The 14,298-nt window shown below is 39.2% G+C and overlaps 1 protein-coding gene across 4 annotated transcripts in view; it reads left to right on the forward strand.

Moving 5' to 3' along the window:
• The window catches only part of TMEM266 (transmembrane protein 266), an 83,749-nt gene that overhangs the window by 26,205 nt on the left and 43,246 nt on the right, over positions 1 to 14,298 (forward strand). For all 4 annotated transcript variants that reach the window (XM_077785832.2, XM_085588168.1, XM_085588169.1 and 1 more), the window contains 3 exons: positions 580 to 685; positions 2,716 to 2,904; positions 13,260 to 13,414. In XM_077785832.2, coding sequence (XP_077641958.1) covers positions 672 to 685; positions 2,716 to 2,904; positions 13,260 to 13,414 — 358 coding nt within the window. In that variant the 5' untranslated portion in view covers positions 580 to 671. The remainder of the gene's footprint in view (positions 1 to 579; positions 686 to 2,715; positions 2,905 to 13,259; positions 13,415 to 14,298) is intronic.

Raw genomic sequence — 14,298 nt, forward strand, 5'->3', positions numbered from 1 at the left:
CATTGCTCCAGGTACAGGACAAGTAGAGATTTTGCCTTTTCCAAATGTGTTACAGGTTTTGTTGATCAAAACACTATCCTGATAACAGCCCATCTAGAATGTTTGATGACATTATTTAATTTTTGGAAGAGACTTTCTGAGATAGCAAAGGGAGTCAGGAACAGTTCAAACTGGAAAATGAAGAACAAACCCCCAAACTTCATTGGCAGTGTTAATGCTTATGTCTAGAAAGTGTAAATAATTGACTTCCAATAGAATTTACACTCCTGAAGCCATGAGCTTTCTCTCAAATCCCCTTCCCCCCCTCTGATCTTGGTTATTTTCTCAACAGTCTAGTTGTTTAAAATAAGACTTGTGTTCTTATGGAATTATGTATGTGCCTGTGTGTAAACATAAATTCACTGTACCTTTACAGCTTCCATAATATGGAGGAATTAACCTGGAATAAAAACACTTTGAAAAAGAATCCTAGAGGGGAACTAACTTATTAGTCACATTTGCACATGACAACAGAAGTCAGTGTAGCCCTTTGGATTTCTTTCAGCTGTGTTTTAGATAACCTTGTTTTGCTTCTCACAGAGACCTGATCTTGCAAGGCTGGAACTCTAATGCAGAGCAGCTGGAAGTAGTTAGATATTGGAACCACTGCTGATTTGGTTGCATCTTCCAACATGACCAATCCTCAGTAAGTACTATGTGATACAAATTAGTTTAAATGAAAGGGAACATGCTGCTGCCTGGATAAGAATGATGTGACATACTGGAGGTTTTGTGTTTGTATAAAGTGTGTGAATTAGTAGAAACTACATGAATGATGCTGTCAGCATGTCTGATGTGCATTACTAACAGCAGTGGCTGAAAACTAGTATGTTATTTTCAGATCTGTTTATCTTTCTTTTTCCCGCCATCAGTTCTGTCTGCCAACACCAGTCTGTTTGGTTTTCTTTTCAATCACATCAGACTTTTTCTGTCATCTAGTCTATGTAAGAATACAGAAACTCAGTACTGTTGGGGGAGGGAAGGCTGCACCAACTCATTTCCTGTTTCTTTTATACTACTGGAAATTGGATCATTGTATGTTCTTTCATGCAAAACTGAGCCAGCTTGGACTTACAATGGTACATGTCCACAGGATGGCATTAAATTTGAAAGTCAAAGAAAATTCTTGCTAAAATTAGCTTTTACCTCTGGGTTTCTGATTTCAGATTGTTTACAGAAGAATACAGTTCTGTTGGAAATTAAGGAATCTCATTACTCTCCATTATTAGTTACACATGAATAAAATAAAAGCTTTTAGGTTGTTCAAACAGTACTGCCTTTTGCCTTCTTTTTCTGCCACAGTATGACACAGCTGCAGCCTTTCCCTGCCAAATACTCTACATATAACAGCATTTTACTTTCTTGGTAATTCTGGCAGTAGTTAGCTCCATTTAATTAAAGAGTAATGTCTTCCAGCTGAAAGAATTAGTCTAATGGTGAGACTCAGACCAACAGAAACTTTCAACATAGAATTTTACTTCCTTCACCCACATCTTTAAATTATATCCTTATGCAAGATATACCACTTAAGTGGTCTTCTAAAGTAGCCTCTTATTTTCGGGGGAAAAAAAGGAACTGCTAACCAGATTGCTTAAATTGCTGGAAGATTTTAATACACTTCTTTAAAATAAAATGCTATTTTTGCAGTCAAATAACACAGGGTGCCAAGAATTTTTTAACTATACCCCTGTGGAAAAAGAGTATCTTCACACCTGCTGTAAATCTCTGACAGTAGCTGAGATTTCTTCCAGAGTTACCAGGCTCCCCTGGAAGAAAGCTGGAGAAATTTGTGCTGGCACATCCTTGGAATCAAACAGGGCAAGCAGCTTTGCTGGGTGCTGCAAAGATCAACCCTTGACATGCAAGCTGTGTCCTACAGTCAAGTCATCCAGTGCATGCACTAATGGTAACAGATAAAATTCCTACAGAAGTAGTATCTTGTTCTAAATGTGGGAGACATACACATTGTCAGACTGTTTTTAGCTGCGTGGAGTTTCCATTAGTGTTAGTGGGCTGCTAAAAGAATAAATCTGATCTGCTGATCAGATTTAGAAGCTGTACATAAGGTTAGTTAAGATAGGAGGAGGAGGAGGCCATCATTCTTCTGAATCGCTCTTCCATTTCAGAACTGTTTTGAAATAACTTGTAACAGAATTATCCTTTTTAGGTAAATGCAACAAAGCTGCCATCCGTCAAAACTATTTGAATCAGTATTCATATATGCAGTTGAAGAGGGGTCTAAATGCACCTAGTAGTTAACAGTTGATTTGTATATAATAATTAAAAACCCTAGCTGTTCATTGCTCTCCAATCTAACTTAGAAAGCAGCGAATCCTTAGTTGGCATAATTACATGCCCTCTTTCTGTATTTTCCTTTTGGACTCATGCATTTTTTCTCTGTTTAACACAGACATTTATATTTTGTGCTTTTGAAGCAGATTCAGCAGAGTGAAATGTTGTTCTCCTTTGTGAGGTTTCTGTTGATTACAGTGAGATCTACTAAAGTTTCGGGAGTTTTGATCTACCTCCTTAATGACAACACCTCCTCAATGACCTTGCAGAGGCCTTTTAAGTTGGCTCTTTAGGATTCCATGAAGTTCTTGTCTCTAACTTCCTTTTACTTGCTTGCTAATTTATAATTCTTTATGTGTATACATGTGTTTATTAAATTTTCAGGCCTACAATTGAAGGCAGTGTTTCAGAAGTTGAGATCATTTCCCAACAAGTGGAAGAAGAGACCAAAAGCATTGCTCCTGTGCAGCTTGTTAATTTTGCTTATCGAGATCTACCTTTGGCTGCACTTGATCTGTCTGTGGCTGGGTCCCAGCTTTTGCCAAATTTGGATGAGGAGTACCAAAGAGAAGGGTAAGTACAAGGGGCAGATTTTTGTCATGTAGTTTTAGGTTACAGGAATTTCATGGCCTGTAAAGCCACTTAAGCTGGAGAAGTGCAGACAATTGTCCTTAAACTGTATGTAAAAGTGTTTTCACAGGAGGGAAGAGACCTTTTCTAATATCACTAATCTAGGCTGCTTTAGAGCTGTTTATCATTTTAAGTGGTTCATAGCTACTGTTTGACCACAGTCTGGAAGCTGTATCTCAGGAAAAGCCAGATGAAATACCTGGCCTGTCAAACAAGCAGAATGGCCTGGTGAAAGCTCCTTGAGAAAGGTATTTCAGGATAATGAGAGTTGGCTGCTGTGACTCTTGTACATAACTGTACATCTCCTGACTAAGAGATAATGTCTGGTACTGCTGATTCCAGGACAGAGAGTGTACTTGTTACCCAGTAATTTGAATTATATAGTTTGGTAATGTGAGAATGCTGTCTTTGATAATGTACACAACATATACACGCTGCTCCTGTTTTCATAGAATGGTGGTTCCAGGTTTATTGCAATAAAAGATCTTAATCAGTTCATAGCATCTACCCAAGCATAGTCCAATGTCAGATTATGTAGCACTGTTGTCCTGCAGGACATTAGAAATCATCCTTATGCCTGGTTCAGGCTTGAAGTGGCTGTAGGTGGACTGCTGTACTAAATTCTTTATGAAAGATTTGGGTCAACTGGAGAGAACCCAGAGGAAAGCAGGAGGCCCAGAAAACCTGCCATGGAGTACTGATTATAATAACTTTCACGTGACAAAGAGACTTTGAGAGGAGCTTCCAAGAGACTTCAGTGAGAAAGGGAGCAGCCTGTTACTGATCTCCATGATGTTTAGGACAAGCAGTCCTAAAAAATGCTTGAATTGCAGCAGACAGTAGTGAGAGCTGGGGTAGACTTCTGGTGTGTGTGGGAAGGAGGGTGATAGAGGTACAGTTGCTGGATATCTTCAGGAAGATGCTTTTGTCAGGAATGATAACGCAATGTTTAACATCCCTTGGGACAGAAATGGGCTAAGCTCTGGGGCCTGCCCTCCCTGGTTCTGTGCCTGCTGTTCCCCTGGGTGTCACACTGAACACAGACCTACTCCACTGTCAGTACAAGGTCCAAGGAGAGCACTTCCCAGTAAGCCATATAGAATGCTCGCTGCTGAAGACTTTTAAAGGCTTTATATAAGCCTCCATTTATTAGCAGCTCAGTACATTTTAACCTGTGCTCTGTAATCAGCAGAGACCTCCTTGATCTGAGCTCAGCAGGTATTCTGTGTGATACTCAGGAAGCAAGATGTGGGGAAGGCTCTTTAATTTCTTTCCAAATTGGACTTTATGAGACTTCTCCAAAAAGCTGTTACTCCAAACAAGGGGAAATACATTTCGAGTAGGTTATATAAGTATGCTGCAACTGTAACATAAAATACCCTGCATAGCAAAAGAGGTACTTGAAGATTAATTTGAGTATGCAGGTGTAACCCTCAGGCTATTTTGGTGCTGAGTCAGTACCAGTTTAGTTCAAATATGCATTTTTATAGATTTTTATGATCTGAAACTCAATTTTTCACTGTGCCAAAGGGCACAGGTCTCTCACTATAACCATTTGAGTAGTTTTGCAGTCTTAAAACATGGAAATAGGCTTGTCATTCTTTTCCTCAGCAGAGATCTCTCCCTTCTCAGACTTCTTTTGTGGCTTTGTCAGTCTGAATGGAAATAAGCAGGTGCCCTCCACACCTCCCAGCTGTAGAGCACATTCTCTGAAGAAAGTTCAGACCTTAAGTTTGGACATACCAATGCATTTTTGGCTGAGTGTTTTCAGCTGCCTTGTGGGAATGGTTGCTTCTTCCTTTCAGAAGCATCCATGACAACTGGTGCCCTGAGAAATTTAGGAGCAGAGCTGGGCTTCAGAAGCCTAGCAGCAAAGTAAAATACTATCCCTGTGCTGCCTCCTGGCTTGGTTGGGAATATGTCTGGTTTTATGGATGTGGTGTAATTTCTTTCCCATGGCCTTGTTCACTGTGGCTGGCTTCAATCCGAGTGAGGAGGAGGTGGGGTGGGTCAGATCAGTTTTTGTTACAGCGACTGGCAGCCACGTCTCCCTTAGGTGCAAAGAGGGGGATGTGGGGAGGGCAGCACAGGAAGTGGCAGAAAATGACAAAAATCCCTGTAGTTTCTGCCAGCAGCCATCTTTGTGACTGAAGCTGTTACTTCAGTGCTGCTTTGCAGAGTGCAGGTGAGGATACCAGCAGGCACTGCTAATGGCAGAGAGTAAGATTCCCTTCCCTGGAAGTCTGCCTTTTGTTGCAGACTCCATGTGTTACCTTCTGCCTGCATTTCCCAGAGAATGTCAGGGAAAATACCAGCCTGCATGGACCTGCAGGTATTCTGTGTGGCTTTGATATCCTAGATCTGCAGCTGGTCTAGGCAAGCTGCAGTTGTTCGAATTGCAGGGCTCTGGCACATGCCTGTGCTTGGACAAGACTGGCTGGTTGTTACAAGCTGCATCTCTCCACATCCTTGTTGGACAACACAATTGTCCACATTCAGCAGTTCCTGGTTACTCTGTGCATTCACCAGTAAGTCTCCATTTCCTTGCATGGAAGAGCAAGAGAGACTTCAGACTAGGGATGAAGGAGAAGGCAAGAAAGGAGTCTTGTGATTGAATGTTTTCATTCTGTGCACCCCAAAGAGCACACAAGGTTTTCCTCTACCTTTTCTTCTTAAAGGCTACAAGATGTACAGGGTCCAAGCACAAATTTTACCTGGTTGCTACCTAGGGGAGCTTTTTGTTTCATCTGAGGGAATATTTATCTTCATAAAGCTGATAGTAATAGGTGATCAGGAATAGGTGGGTCATAAACCTCGTTGTGTGCCTGGAAACTCTCAGATGGAATCACACTAGCTACTTCTCTGACAAGAAAAGAAAGAAATGAGAAGGAAAAGAAAGAAAGTTGTGGTCTGTCTTTAACTTGTTAGATCATACGTAAGCTGACATTCCTGGGTTTTAATACTGGAATAAAAGTCTTACTTTGTACAAGTTGATAGGTCTTTGCCTTTTCATATCAAATTCTCAGGGCAGTCAGTTCCTGTCTGTTGGTGTTGTTTAAGGAATTTTGTGGACAGTTTGAGCTGGTTTTGTCAGACATTTAGATGACAAGGCTGATCCCTGTACTAAGTAAGAAAGAAAGGACTGCAGGGTAGAAGCCTGTCCCTAATGCACACCTGTAAGTAGTGAAAGGATAATCAGGCAAGAAAAACCTTTCTGCTCTACCTGAAACCCTCAAACAAAATACAAAACATGTCCTGAATTTACTGGAGACGCTGTAGCTGTATTGAACTCAGTTTGCATGAAAAGAATATGCTAGCATTTCTTTAAGGAGCCTAATAACCCAGAAAGATGAGATGATTTTTAAATATTAACATTGCTTTAAGTGCTACTCTTAGTTTCTTCTTTTTTCTAATCAAGTGTTCTGTTTTTCAAAAATAGTTTCTCTCTTCTGCTTTTTTTCCATCAAGTCCAATAAAGGTGATGAAGAATAGCAGAAAAACTGACAACATGCAGGAAGTAATACATGGATAAGGAAAAGCTCTCCTTCCTAAACTTTCCTATAAGTTCCAATTAATAGGTATCAATCACAATAAATTATAAATAAAATTACAGTTGCACTACAGGGTGTATTTTATTGTGTGAATATGCAGATAGACAATCAGCCTCTCTCTTTATGAAGAGCTGTGTTTACTGGAGTTGAGAAACAAGGGGGAGAGATGTACACCAACTTTTACATTATTTGTTGTATTTGTTTTAAATTGCAGCTCTCGAATTTTAATGTTAAACATTTGAAACAGGTGTTTTCAAATACAGTGGTTTACATCAAAACTATAAAGTTCCTGAGTTCGCAATTAGTGCGACTCACTTGACATTGGGTATAAACAGTCATGCTGTTGTAATTTAATAATTTATGATCATCTGTTCACAGCTTTAGATTTGTATGGTCTCAGCTAGAAAGTGCATTAAATAGTGGGAATATCAGAAAAAAGAAAACCATAAGGAGAGAGAAAGGAAGAGAAACCAAAACTGAACAGAGATTTACAGAGATGCAGAAGTTAACACAGAGAGGAGTTGTGAGCTCTCATTTTAAACTGGTTACAAGACTCTGCTGGTGAATGTATTCCCCCATCCTGAGAAAAAAAGATGTCTGTTCCTTCAGTCTGTCTTCTGTAATTGTACCAAATAGGTGCTATTATTTTGCTTTTCAGATTAATCTTTCAGATATTACTTTGACTTTTTGAGGTATTCTACTTGTACTTTCTATAAAACTTAAAGGTGCTTTATCTAAAACATCAAGTTATCACATTTCTCTTGTTTTCGGCTTTTCTTGTCTTTATCTGGTGGCATAATTAAAACCAGTCCATTTTCTAAAAAGTTTTGTGCACCTCTGCAGATCTTGGATTTTGAATAAGGGTGAATAATGAAGTCCAAGCCCAAGATAAAGTGCAAGGGTTTTGGAGGGCATGACTATTTCATGTAGCAAGCAAGTTCCTATTTACATAAGTGAGTTGTAATTTAGTTTTAGCTGCCAGTCATAGTCTGAATCCAGAAAGATGATGCAAAATCCTAACATGAGGATGCAGTGAATGAGACAGTAGTGCTGATCTGTTCTTTGTGCAGTACTTTATCACTGCTGTTCTTGGTGCTGTGGTCCAAAACAGACCTGCACTGCAGCATAAAAGAGCATTCAGCTCAACAGAACCTCTGAGGTGGTCAGCTCTTCAGTAGAGAAAACATGAAATTTTGGGCTATGTTAGAGGTGTTCAGTGATTTAGAAATTTCTGTTTCTGTACACAGCCTTTTAAGTGTTTCTGTTGGTAAACTTTGTTTTCCAGAGTAGCTCATTACAGTGTTTATCCCAGTACCTCAGTGCTTTGACTGTGTCCCTGTTATGTCTTTTATCAATTGGTAGAGAGAGCAATACTCTAAGTAAGACAGAGAATTAATTTTCTAGCTCAGTGATTTTTATAAGTTTTTTGGTTTGGAGATATTTCTATATTTTTCCAACAGGACTTGCTTTTCCCAGATAGTTTTTGAGGATAGAAATTAAGCATTTGTAGCCCACAGATCGCTGTTTGCAAAGCTCTTTATTGAAGACTGGAAATTGCATGAGTCTTACTTGTCTGGCTTGACACTGGAATTAATTGTCTAAATTGGGGAAGATATGGCTTGGGGCAAATACTGAAACATGGATAAGCCATAGGACAAATAGGAAATGTGGAAAAGAGGAATATTTGTCTGGAAGGCAGGTCTGTAAAAAAAAAAAATCAGCTAAATGCTTAGTAGCAGTGTAAAAGCTAATTAGATCTCAGGATTGTTTAGGAAAAAGAGCAGAGAATAAAAGAGAGGTCGTTGTTGTGTCTCTCCATATATCCAAGCTTTGCCCACATCTTGAACAGGAGTGCAGTTCTGATCCCTGTCAGAAAGATTATGGTAGATAGAAAAGAACTGGAATAGAATCAAAGAAAAACAGTGATCAAAGATGTGATACGTCTTCCTTTGGAGATTACTATGTAAACTAGGACTGCAGTCTGGAAAAGAGAAGGTTGACTGAAATTTGATTGATGTTACAAAGTCTGTGACACAGAGAGGTTAAAATAGGTTTGACACCCAGACACACACTCCCAATACAGTCTCTGAGGTATATTAATAGATAAAGGCCCAGTTCCAAAGAAACAAAAAGAGTTTGCTCTTGGCACAGAGGGCAGGAGATGCCTGAAGCTACTTTCTGAAGGATGTGTGGCTGAGAGCAGCTTATCCCCATGAGGGGAGGTTGAGCAAGTTTGTGGAAGAGAATTTCATTGAAGTTTACTAAGTTCAGGCTGAGAAAACACATCTATCTCAGGAAGTGACAAAATGGAAGAGAGTTGGATTCTGTGAGAATCTTAAAGTGGAAGGATTTATATGTTTGCTGTCTCTTAGTCATCCTGAGACATCTGCTCGTAGCCACTGTTGGATACAGGGTGCCAAGCCTTGGTTCAGTATATTCTAGTATGTCTGTTCTTATGTTTCTTAAAGGGAGTTTTTGAGGCTGATGTACATTACACTAAAGATTTTAGCATACAAAGGAAAAACCTAACAAGCAATTTTCTAGTGAGAAGAGTAAAAGGCCAGGTAATCACTAGATATCTGTGAGCAAATGGTGTGATATATGCCTATAAAGAAAGCACAAATGATCCTAGAAAGCTTCAAGTACTTCAAATAGAGCTGGGAATCATTCATGTAATTAATTAAGCCTATCCTGAAATATTATCTACCGCTCCAGTTGTCTGTATTCACATACCAGAAGAGGCTGCTAGGATAGCTACAGAAACTGAGTGTTCTACAAAAAGCATGGGCTTTAATTGGATTACACACGTGGCTGCCATTACTGTGTATAATGTGTCATGGACAGAGTGCCAGCTAGGGAAAAAACCTAATCAAGCAAAGAATAATAACAAGAATGAGTGTGTATAAACTAGCCATGGTGAGTTTGGGGAGAAGAGTGGGGGAATCTCTCTTGCCATTTGAGCAGCAGAGTTTTGCAGGAATCTCCAAGAAGTGCCATGGGGTTTGAAATAGTACAAGTTTTAGGGGTAAAAAGATGAGAGTGTTGTCAATAGTTAAAGTTCTGTAGATAAACCAGGCTTGTAGAAGTCCAGAAAAGAGGTGCAGAGCCCTGTGTGTTCCTTGGAGTTAGCTGCTCCAGGCCTCCAGCTGCTCCGTGCAGCCTGCTGCGAAGCTCTGCTGTCTGTGTTGGCTCAGCCACATTTTGTATTGTTATTTAGCCTGTGTTCCTGTCACTTCCTGACCACAGCTTTCTGCTCCTTCAGATAGCAATTTGGATCTCATCCATCCTTCTGTTTTCTGATCATAACCATCTTGTGAGGTGCAAACACTTGCTGTTTAGCCAAAAGAAAGGAAAAAAAAAAAAAAAGACAGGGTAAGGTATAATGCAGATTTTGGGGCATTTGTTTACAAGATCAGAAAATAGAAATAGTGACAGCTGTTAAAATCTTGAAAAAACTGTTTGTAGTGGTTCCTTACCAGATAAATGTGTTCAACCTTTCCCAGTTTTGCCTTATGTTCTTTTTTTTCCAAGCTGTTTATTAGTAAGACTAACAGGATGATGACAGATTGGTTTTGGACAAAGCCATGTGTGAAAGTATCTTTAAAAAAATTACCCCTGGTAAAATTCCACTAAATCTATTTTAATGTCTCAGAACAAAACTGTACAGCTCAATGTCACCAACAATTAAAAATTTCCTGTGCTAGTACATTTATTTACTTCATCCATGCATTGCAAGAAAGGTAAATTATATTTCTGTTGTAGAGACAAATGAGTTGAAATACCTGATGAACACATTTCAAATCACACAGGAAAGTTTTCCGAAGTCACACTTGTCTGTGAATTCAAGCAAACACAGTCAGGACACCAATAGAATGTGTGCTTATTCTCTGAACAGAATAGGGGACTTCTTTACTAGTTTGTGGGGTTTTTGGTGATTTGTTTGGGTTTTTTTGGGGGTTTTTGGGTTTTTTTGTTTGGTTTGGGATTTTTTTTGTCTGAAGTGAGGGGAAAAAGGTCTTTTACTTGTCTCTGGTTAGTATGAAATCTCTTCATAAATTTATGAGCTGTGTAAGTTATATTTTTAGTTTGTGGGTTTTTGGAAAATTCTGTGTAGCTGACTTTCTAATTTGAGCTTTAAATTTTAAGTGTAGCTTTGCAGTATCACAGGTGCAATGGCCAGAATTTGAAAGGTAAGTTCAAATCCACACTAATTCTGGTAGTGGTTTGTTTATCTGCAAAACCAGATTTCTCTGAATAGATGAGCCCTTGCACATCAGAAGGGGGAGAGGGGGACACTACGCTGCTGGAACAAGTTCCAGAGGTGAGGTCAGGGTGGTTGTTACTGCCAGCCTGCAAGCAGGGCTGTGCAGGTGCTGATCACTGTCCACCCACAGGCCAGGTGTTAACAAGCTCACCTTGGTGCATCAAGTTAGATACAGAACTGAAGGTGGTTCTCCAGTGCTTAAATTTCAAATCCTTTTGTGTCTTTTAAAGCAGTTTATATATTTTATGGGTATGGTAGAGATAGAAATGTGCATTTGAGCTGCACTTGACCTCTTAAGCTGATTGCTTTTTCAATTGTAAACTGGTAGTTTCATTCAGAAGCTTTTTAGAATTGTTGTTAATAATATTGAGTGATAATACTGAACAGACAGAATAACACCGTGTTATTTAGGATTCTATAAGTAATTAGCAGCTTAAGTAATAATTATCATGGTTATGTGTATTGTATGCTAATTATTACAGTTGGTTTATTCTTATTGGTGCATATGGTACAGTTGAAAGTTTTGATTATGCAGAGCTTTTAGAGGTAGGTACTTGTGCCCTCTACTGATGATTCTGTGAATAGGAAAATCTGCCCTGCAATATTAAAATATTGGCATAATGGACCTTTTGGAAAAGGGAACATAAATGTAAGCAGAGACTAGAACTACAGCCTGTTCTGTTTAAACAGAGCTACACCCCCATCACTGTTTTTAGAAATATCTAAAAAAACCTCAACCCTAAGCCTAAAATCATAGTTGCATTAAAAACAAATTACCCTGTTTTGAGATATGTAAAATAAAACCCATTAAAAGATCAAGGTGGCAAAAAGGCCCTATCCCAATGCCTTTTTTTTGCCTTATGTTTTAACACAACCTATTTGCAATCTATTGCAATCTGTAGTCAGGCTGGAGCCATAACAAAGTTTAACATAAGGACAGGTTGCTGATAGTACCACTTGTCAAATCTTCTCTGAAGCTTTGAGAGTCAATTGAGGAGGTTTTTACAGGCAGGCAATCAGGCAATCTGACTACAGGTGTTGTTGATCTGTTTAATTCTGAGAAGCTGCTCGAAAGTATCAAGGCTCTGAGCACTGCTTGGCATCACTTTCTCCCTCATTTGTGAGTATGTCAGAGAATATTTTGTGATGTTTTTCCAAGTGTGTGATTATAACATGAGTTATTGAGTCTAGAGCTGTTTCTTAGGAATTTATCGGTATCACCATATCTTCTTGTACACCTCTGATTCCTGTGTTGCGATATTTTAGTCAGACAGTGAGGTTACTGCACCACACTTGCAGCTTTTTAAACCCTAGTAATAAATCATGTCAGCTTTTCATTACTTAATGTGTATTTACAGTGCTTTGAAAATCTGAAATGTCAGGCAAACATCCTATCTGAACTTTCTGAGGTGAGCCAGTACAGGAATGTTGCAGAACACTGTGATGAGAGATATGATACTGAGAAGGAGGAGTTAGGAGATGAGCAGAATCAGGATGGGCTTTATGCATCTGAAGTCCATACTACTGCTATTCCTATTACCAATACTCCCAAAAGGAAAAAAATTTGCATCCCTCATGTAAATGTGTATCTGCACGAGCACAACACTAGTGCAACATTTACTGCTTCATCAGCTTCCCTCCTGAGTTCTGGTCCTCAGAATTCAGCCTCCTCACAGCTTCCTGCATCCTGCCTAAACCTTATTTTTCCACTGAAAAAGGGTGACCTCATCCAAACCAGGTTTGGGAGTGGTCCCTGGTGCATGCTGTCACCCAAACTCTGGCAAGGTAATTCTTGGCCTGATCCACATACAGGTTGATGAGAGCTGGACAAATAGCCAAGTGAGAGAGCCTTGGCCAGAGGCTTGACACTGCCAGGCTGTGTACATTTACTGCTGTAAAGTGTAGCTGTGGAGTCACTGAGCTGCTTCTTTGGGGTTTCCCAGATTCTGGTTGTTCTTTTCCGTGATGCCATGGACTGATGGTTGCAACCCGAATTTGGCAGCCTTTGTCAGACCTGTCTCGCAGTAAAGCAGGGATAAAGGTGCTTGGCCAGAAAATTCAGTAGCAGAGAAATTATTTTTAAAAAGTCATTAGCTTCTAAATAGCAGAGTCCTGATGTGCCTTGATACTCACTGATAAATGAATGCAGCATGTGTGTCAAAATAAGAGCACATGAGAGCTGGTGAGACAGGAGGAAAGAAGAAATGTGTGTGTGATAATTAGGGCTGCATGACTCAGTACATTGAAGGCACTTGGACACCAGTGCACTCCAGAGCTGGGGAGATCCCAGACTGAAGGCTTTTCTTACATTTCTCTCAGTAAAGAAACCAGTGAAAGTGAACTTTACAAAGTCTTTTTGCATAATTGCTGAGTGTATCCATAACAGAAGAACTTACAATTTTGAGTTCACTGCTCTTTAGCTTTTTTCCTTTTCACTTCTTCTTCTTTTCTTTTCTTGTTTTCCCTTAATTTTATTTCTTTAGATCTAACTGGCTAAAACCGTGCTGTGGGAGACGAGCAGCTGTGTGGCAGGTATTTTTGCTCAGTGCAAGTCTCAACAGTTTCCTGGTAGCCTGTGTAGTATTGGTGGTGATTCTTCTGACTCTGGAACTCCTAATAGATATAAAGCTTCTCCAGTGTGAGTAGGAGGATTTAATTTTTCTTTTTTTTTTTTTTTCTTTTTTTTTTCTTTTTTTTTTCTTTTTTATTTTTGATAAAATAAAGGCTTAACTTTGCTGGGTGGTTTTTGAAGGGGAAGGATGTTGGGAATGTTTTTTCCCTAACATTTAAATGATTACTAGGCTAGGTAAGAAATGTGTTCTTGTGGAATCCTGGTATAGTGAAGTCAGTCTCTTCTTTATTATTCTGAACAAAGCTAGGTCAAATAACAATTTCAGTACAGGACAAATTTTCAAAGAATACAAGCAGAGTGTACATGCAGAGATTCACATGTATTGTCATTAGTACTGGAAAAGCTCTGTCCTTTATAGACATATTACATATGCACAGGAGAAAAATCTGTGCATCATTAATCTCTGATACCCATCACATGTGGATAGACAAAAGTGATAAACATGCAAAAATAAATAGGGTACTTGGTGTTAACCTCTTACTAATTACTTCTTCTCAAAATTACAGCCTTCTAGCTTGTAATGCCCTGAAATGAGACAGATTTTCATTCTATTTTGCTAACACACTCTGATCATGGCTTAAATGGAGTTTGCTTTATTTGAATTCACTCTACACAGGTTCCACAATGGAAATTTTAATGCTGCTGTTTTGCTTCTTAATTCATCTTTTTTCCCCTACTCTTCCTCCATTGCACCTCTTTTTTTTTTTCCTTTTTTTTTTTCCTCTTTTTCTTTTATGATATGAAGTTGACATGACCACAGACACCACCAACACTTTCCCCTAAGCTAAATGTTGAGGACAGCCTCTAGTATCTCCATACAATCTCAGATGTGTTGAAATGGCAGCTGGGGTTAGGTCAATCCTATAAATGCAAGAATACATAGCACAAAA

Source organism: Lonchura striata, chromosome 10, assembly GCF_050655825.1.
Source record: "Lonchura striata isolate lonStrDom1 chromosome 10, ASM5065582v1, whole genome shotgun sequence".
In the NCBI taxonomy this organism is placed as follows: Eukaryota; Metazoa; Chordata; class Aves; order Passeriformes; family Estrildidae; genus Lonchura; species Lonchura striata.